Raw genomic sequence first — 6,690 nt, 5'->3', positions numbered from 1 at the left:
ATAGAAAATCTTATCACAACTAATTGTCTCCTGCTCAAATACCTTCGCGTTCCTAACCTTTCACAAACACCAACACCTAACAAAAACAAAGTTTTTAACACCTTTCTTGACTTTTTACCCAACCCACCTTGTCGCACACTTCAATGAGATCCTTAGGGGGAAGGAGTGGTTGCCAATTTGGTTAACTTACCCAATCCTTCCTCCAATCAAAACCTTACAACTTACAACTACCTAATCCTTACCCAAATCACTGGAAATACATACCCAATTCACTAAACTTACCCAAATTCATTTTCTTTTTCTTTTTATTTTTATTCCACCAATAATTTAACTAAACATTTTATTAAAAACTTAAAACAACATTACATAACACTTAAAAAAAAATACATAATAAAAAAAACATTAAAATAAAAACACTAGACTTATTTAAAATAAAAAAACTAGTCGTTGAGATGTCCCAAGTCTTGAGCCCACACATCGTCAGTGAGGTCATAACGAAGACGATGATGGATGTCTTCGTTTAGCAACTCCGCGTAAAATGTATCGTTCCACACCGGTTGGACCGTTTGGTCCATGATGTGAACTGGCGAGATAGCTCGACCATCACCTTTTATCACCATGTTATGCAAAATACACGCCACGTAAACATAATGACCAATCTTATCTTTGATCAGTGGTCGAAGAGGGCGTCTAAGAATCTTCCATTTTCCTTTTAGAACCCCAAAAGCACGCTCCACATCTTTCCTCGCCCCCTCTTGTAATTTCTTAAATCTTTTCTCCTTCGGGTCAGTAGGATACGGGTATGCTTTAACAAACGTCGAGTACTTGTTGTAGATGCCGTCGGTTAGATAATAACCGAGTTTGTACTGTTGACCATTAACGACGAATGAAGTATCCAGGGCCGTGCCATTTCCCTCCGTGTGATACAAGTCGGATTGGTTCAACACGTTGATGTCGTTGTTTGAACCAGGAGCACCAAAATAAGCATGCCAAATCCACAAGTCTTGAGAAGCGGTTATCTCAAGCATAATAGTGGGAACGCCATGGTCGCCTCTTGTATATTGTCCTTTCAAGTGTCTTGGACCATTTAACCACTCGACATGTGTACAATCGATGCTACCAAGCATCCTCGGCATGTGATGGCGCTCTTCGTGAGCTTGAAAAATACGAGCAACGTCGTGTTGGGTAAGCCTACGTAAGTACTCACGGCCATACAACTTAATGATGGTGTCACAAAAATGATCAAGAGAATCGCGACCGGTTCTCGCGGCCATGTGTAAGTACTCATCGTACTCGTCGGGCAGATTGCCCGTTGCGAGTTGGCGTACTGCCGATGCGACTTTTTGGAGCAGTTTGAAACTGCCTCGCCAATGTGCATCGAACCCGTCTCTAAAATATGGAAAATTAGCCTCGATGTCGTCGACGATTTTCAAAAACATGCTTTTTTCCATTCGAAATTTCTTTCGAAAGTAAGCGTCATCGTATTTTGGCTCATCAACGAACCAATCATTAAGTAAAATTTGATGACCAATTTCGCGCTGGCGCTCTATGGTTCGACGGTTTTGAACCGCGTTGGAAGATGTCGTGTCTTCCATCCACTGAAGTGCGTTATGCAAGAACATACCATCGGATTCGGATGATGAATCCGATCCGACAACGACACAACGAGATTCCGATGAACTAGACATTTTAGGAGAAAGGCTTTTTTTTGTGTGTGTTAAAATGATATTTGTGTTTGGTGTGTGTGTTAAAATGAATATAAAAAGTAGTATATGTACATATAGGGAGAAAAGGGTTTTTTTTTTAAATAAAAGAGTATGTAGCCGTTGGGGGGGGGGGGTCCACATCTTCCAACGTTCAAAACATCACCACGACTCTCGGCTTCTTTAATCAAACTGGTACCCGAAAACACCTTACCTGAGTCCTAGCCGATCACTGGAAACGGTGTAGCCGATCGTGGTCGGTGAACCCGAGTCCTAACCGACCCCCACTCTTTCCCCACTGACGAAACACAAATGGGACCAACGTTGCACCATGTACTAACCATACTCCATATATCATTTAAAAAAAAGGGACTTTTTTTACGATGGAGTAGAGTAGTAGACTAACAGAGATAAATAAAGTTAAATGATATTCATCTATATTATCTATATAAACAAACTACCCCACTAAAATTTAATACTCTACCTTTAAAATCTCCAATTTATTCTTTTAATCTATATTACCATCAAACACTTTATTCCTGGAATTTCAAAAATACCCTTAAAATTTTTTTTACGCTTTTGTCACTTCCCTTCCCATAAGTTGCTCACATAGTATACAAAAGAAAAAAACCCACATGCGTTACCGAATTTAATAATCAATCAACATAAAAAACGTTCACTCTAAAACAACGGCGGTAAAAAACGCTTGAGTTAAATCATACATTCATGTAATAACACGGTACAACTACTTAACCAACGTTTTTTTCTTATGTCGCGCTGCATCGCGCGGATACAAGGCTAGTAGGGTTTAACGATGAATGATATAATAATAATGTAATGTGCCTTTCCAAAAAAAGATAAAATAATAATGTACTGTATCTACTGTATACTGGTTTCACCGGTTTGGGTAAATATCCCGTGTGTACAAAATGAAATTCCCTTTTTGTCCATTTCCAATCAAATACGGTAACAAATTCCAGGCATGAATCACACAAACTCAAAAATAAAAAATGTTAGCCTCCAATGTCGTCATCGTAAACCCCCAAAACCTCTTTTTAGATAGTGGCAATTTGGTCAATCCACTTAAACCTCTCTTTTCCCCTTCACCCACTTGCCAAAAAAACCGTTCTATTTCCATCTCCTCCGCTTTCACCGGCAGCCGCCATTTTCACACCCCCGATCCAAATCCTCCAACCTGCTTCTCTCTCATGGCGGCTGCTAGTCACCAAAACGACGTCGTTGCTAAAGACGATCGCATCGCCCGAATCACTTCCGCTATTCGCGTCATTCCAGACTTCCCCAAACCAGGTAAAGTCAATCACACCTACTCACACTTACCTCTGTATGTGTGTTTGTGTTTTCTTTTTTATTATAGTTATTTTTATGATAATTCAAGTTTTGGATTTTTTTTTAGGGATTTTGTTTCAGGATATAACAACTTTGTTGCTTGATCCGGTTGCGTTTAAGGATACAATTGATCTGTTTGTTGAGAGATACAAAGATAAAAATATCTCCGTTGTTGCTGGTATATTATATATATATATATATTCATTATTTTGTAGCTATAAATATTAAATAATAATAAATATTTGTTACAGATTGATATCCGTAGTTAGGCTAGGATTCCATGTATTTTACTTTGATTTCGGATTAGTAACAGTTGACTTCTGTTTTAAATAATAATAATAATTATAAATAATAATTTGCAGGTGTTGAAGCAAGAGGTTTCATATTTGGTCCCCCAATTGCGTTGGCTATTGGTGCAAAGTTTGTTCCTATGCGAAAACCAAACAAGCTTCCTGGTTAGTTTTTTCTCTTTTTTTCGTTATAGTCAATTTCTAGTCTTTTTTTCTTATATGTGTCTTGGTCGTGTGCGGCTGATCAGCTCGCGAAATCGAACATGGTTTTATCTTTTGTATATGCAAACTGGTAGGCTAAGCTATATCAATGATATTGAGAAAATTATGTTGGGAGAATTTTGTAGAAGCTTTTTTGGTTAGTTCGGGATAATGTGTTTAGTTAGTCAAGTTATTTCCTTATAGGATATATGCTCTTACATATGGATATTCTCGGGGTGGTGTGACAGGGGATTGGGGGCACATTCTTATTCGGAGCTCCTTAATTCTAAATTTGGGAGATCTAAGTGGTACAGATATCTTTTTCTTCTTCATATGAAGTATGCAATTTTTTCTTCTACCAGCATGATGGAAGTACATCGCTGGAGACTATATATGTCAAGTTGCTTAGTTACTTCTCGTTTATTGCAAAGTAGTCGTAGCTATAACCTTGTTACATAATTCTTTATGTCTTCAAAGTTAGACTTCCACATCATGTTGTTTGAACATGTTAGCAAGCAAAACATATTCTAGATTAGCAAGTTATGACTTTCATTAGGGATATTTTGAAGTGTGTAGCCAGGAAAGTATATTATTTGAGAGAATCTAGTGATTGTTCAATATCGATCCTTTCAGGGGATTTTTTTATGTCTTCGGACATGTATATGATAGTGTCATTATAACATCGGTCAGGTGTCAATATGTAGATTGTAGACTTAATAAGTTCAGGTTTTTGTATGGTTATATCATGTGCTGATCATTGGATAACTTTCTCAGGACCTGTTATATCAGAAGAGTATTCGTTGGAGTATGGCACAGACAAAATTGAGATGCATGTTGGAGCTGTACAAGAAGGAGAACGTGCTCTTGTAATAGATGATTTAATTGCAACTGGTGGAACTTTGTGTGCCGCTATCAGTCTACTTGGTAATGTTTTTGTGCTACCTCCATCACCCTCTTTTTTCACTTTGCAGACTCTTAATAGTTTGGTTTTATTTTGAATTTCAGAGCGGGTTGGAGTGAAAGTTGTCGAGTGTGCTTGCGTTATTGAATTGCCTGATCTTAAGGTACAACTTTCTGTTTTTTTTTTGTGACTATCAATAGCCATTAGTTAACTTGATATTAGTTGATACGATCTTCTTGATTTTAGGGCCGGGACCGATTAGGAGACAAGCCACTGTTTGTGCTCGTAAGTTGAATGTGACGGTCATTATTTCTTAAAAGCGTTGATTGCTGTTACTGGTTATAGGTTCTAATTAAACCAGTATTCAAATTTGTACTCTTATGATTCCAAGACTCACGTGGAATTTGCCATCTTTGATTAATGAGTGTTATTCGGCTTTATTAAACTTAAATAAAACCCTCATTTAGACTTGTGACTGTATAAAGTAATTAAATTGATAATGTGTGATCCGTATGCATTATTGTAGGTCTGCTCTGTGATTTACATGTTTTTGTAACACACTCGAGTAGCATGACCTTTACACCCATCAGGAATATCAAAATTAACATGCTTGATAATTTATATTTTTAGCTAGTGTATATCTATGAAATCTGTTTGGACCTGAATAAGTTATATTGTTTTTGTAATTTGAGATCATATTCTCGGGACGCATCAGGCATTCACTCCATGCCTGTATGCATTATCATGGGTTTTAAATCAAACATGTTTTGTTAATATCCCTGCTTTAGTGACCCAATCAATAGTTCATTTTGCCATCAAGGCACACAACAGCCGGTTCTACAAAGAAAGCGAATCCTCAGTCAGCCTACCTAAACAGAGAGAGACCTCTGAAAGATTTCCATTTTAATTTCTGGAAACTGCTAGAATGCATTTCAGGAAAAGTTAGCCACGTGACTGATATTGTTGGCGTGTGTTGATAAAAATCGGCCACAGATATCTAGGTTTAAATCTTCATTTAAACCATAAGATAGCAAATTGCAATGACGGTGCGTTGATGCACCATCGTCAGTAGCTCACGAATTTGCAATTTTTACCCAATTTAATCTGTGAACCACTCTTTTGAAGAGCCTTGTACCGAGACACACACTCTCTTTTTATCTAGTGTTATCAATAGTTCCTAACGGCCAAATGGTTCAGTTTGTTTCAACGATACATGAAACCAGTATTAAATAAAATCTTTTAAGCTGAGTTGAGGTTATATTGTATTTATAGCTGCTAGAGCAAATCAACTACAAAACATAAATCTTGACTTACAGACACAGTATGGTATGAATAGATACATTAACGTGAACTTGTTAACAACGTAGATCACCCTGATAAAAATGCTTCCTAATACGCGTGCTTTAGATATCCAACACTGCCGTGATGTATTTACATCTGCCCGGCCATGAAAAGCTTGCTCCATTTTGAAAGTTGAACAACTCGAAGCTTTGTTGTTGAATTGTTCCCACCTCTCGAAAACATAAGATACGAATCAAATTTCGAAACAAAAGTGGCTTGAACTTCACATTACCAATCGACTACGATATTATGGCAAAAGTAGTGGAAGATAGAAATAGGAGCTTTTTATATGGATTTGTATGCTGTAACATTTAGTTGTACCTAAATGCTTGACAAAATAACTATGACTCTATCTATAAACTGATCTGAAACAACATAACTCAAGTTGAATGATAAAGGGATTAGTTTCCGAGAATGTAAGAAATTTTGAACAAATGTCTATAGTAGGAAATAACTAAAGTTGTGTGTATTGTATGTAAGCAACTCGAAAAAATGTTTATTGTATGTAAGAATTTTGTTTCAACCAATTAAAATCTGACAAGTGGCACCTGTAGATGGTTGCCACGTATGTTTTCTTACATACAATAAACATTTTTTTAAGTTGTTTACATACAATACACACAACTTTAATTATTTCCTACTATAGACATTTGGTCAAAGATAATTACATTTCAGGAAACTAATCCCAATGATAAATCATTTAACTTAAACATTTTGTGAAAATGAATTAAAGGAGACAAAAACAATATATTCTTGTCCAAATTATTTTTTGCGACAATTCTTTTATTAATAATTAGTTAATGGTCGAGACAAACATGAAATCGGGGTGCCAATCAAGCTAAAAATGCCTAAAATCCTCATAGTCTTACAAAATTTTAATAAGTGAATTTTACCAGATGTCTTTTTT

The 6,690-nt window shown here is 36.5% G+C and overlaps 2 protein-coding genes across 2 annotated transcripts; one reads left to right on the top strand and one right to left on the bottom strand.

The window, feature by feature from the left end:
- Positions 1-440: 440 nt before the first annotated feature.
- LOC122588220 (protein ALP1-like) lies at positions 441-1,688 on the bottom strand. The gene has a single exon (XM_043760345.1). The coding sequence runs from the start codon at positions 1,686-1,688 to the stop codon at positions 441-443; it is 1,248 nt and encodes a 415-aa protein (XP_043616280.1).
- A 1,032-nt stretch (positions 1,689-2,720) lies between these two features.
- Positions 2,721-4,912, top strand: LOC122587108 (adenine phosphoribosyltransferase 1-like). The gene is made up of 6 exons (XM_043759186.1): positions 2,721-3,011; positions 3,118-3,228; positions 3,413-3,505; positions 4,316-4,465; positions 4,547-4,605; positions 4,689-4,912. The coding sequence occupies exons 1-6, from the start codon at positions 2,912-2,914 to the stop codon at positions 4,734-4,736; spliced, it is 561 nt and encodes a 186-aa protein (XP_043615121.1). The 5' UTR covers positions 2,721-2,911; the 3' UTR covers positions 4,737-4,912.
- The last annotated feature ends 1,778 nt before the right edge of the window (positions 4,913-6,690 follow it).

Source organism: Erigeron canadensis, chromosome 2 (assembly GCF_010389155.1).
Source record: "Erigeron canadensis isolate Cc75 chromosome 2, C_canadensis_v1, whole genome shotgun sequence".
NCBI classification, from domain to species: Eukaryota; Viridiplantae; Streptophyta; class Magnoliopsida; order Asterales; family Asteraceae; genus Erigeron; species Erigeron canadensis.
The sequence above is the reverse complement of the archived record's forward strand: the minus strand, read 5'-3'. Positions and strand labels throughout refer to the sequence as shown.

Bases quoted from the DNA above. Each gene is read 5' to 3' on its own strand.
- LOC122587108 (XM_043759186.1), top strand. From the start codon at position 2,912: ATGGCGGCTGCTAGTCACCAAAACGACGTCGTTGCTAAAGACGATCGC. The intron at 3,012-3,117 runs GTAAAGTCAATC...ATTTTTTTTTAG, and splicing joins TCCAGACTTCCCCAAACCAG to GGATTTTGTTTCAGGATATA. The intron at 3,229-3,412 runs GTATATTATATA...AATAATTTGCAG, and splicing joins AAATATCTCCGTTGTTGCTG to GTGTTGAAGCAAGAGGTTTC.
- LOC122588220 (XM_043760345.1), bottom strand. From the start codon at position 1,688: ATGTCTAGTTCATCGGAATCTCGTTGTGTCGTTGTCGGATCGGATTCA.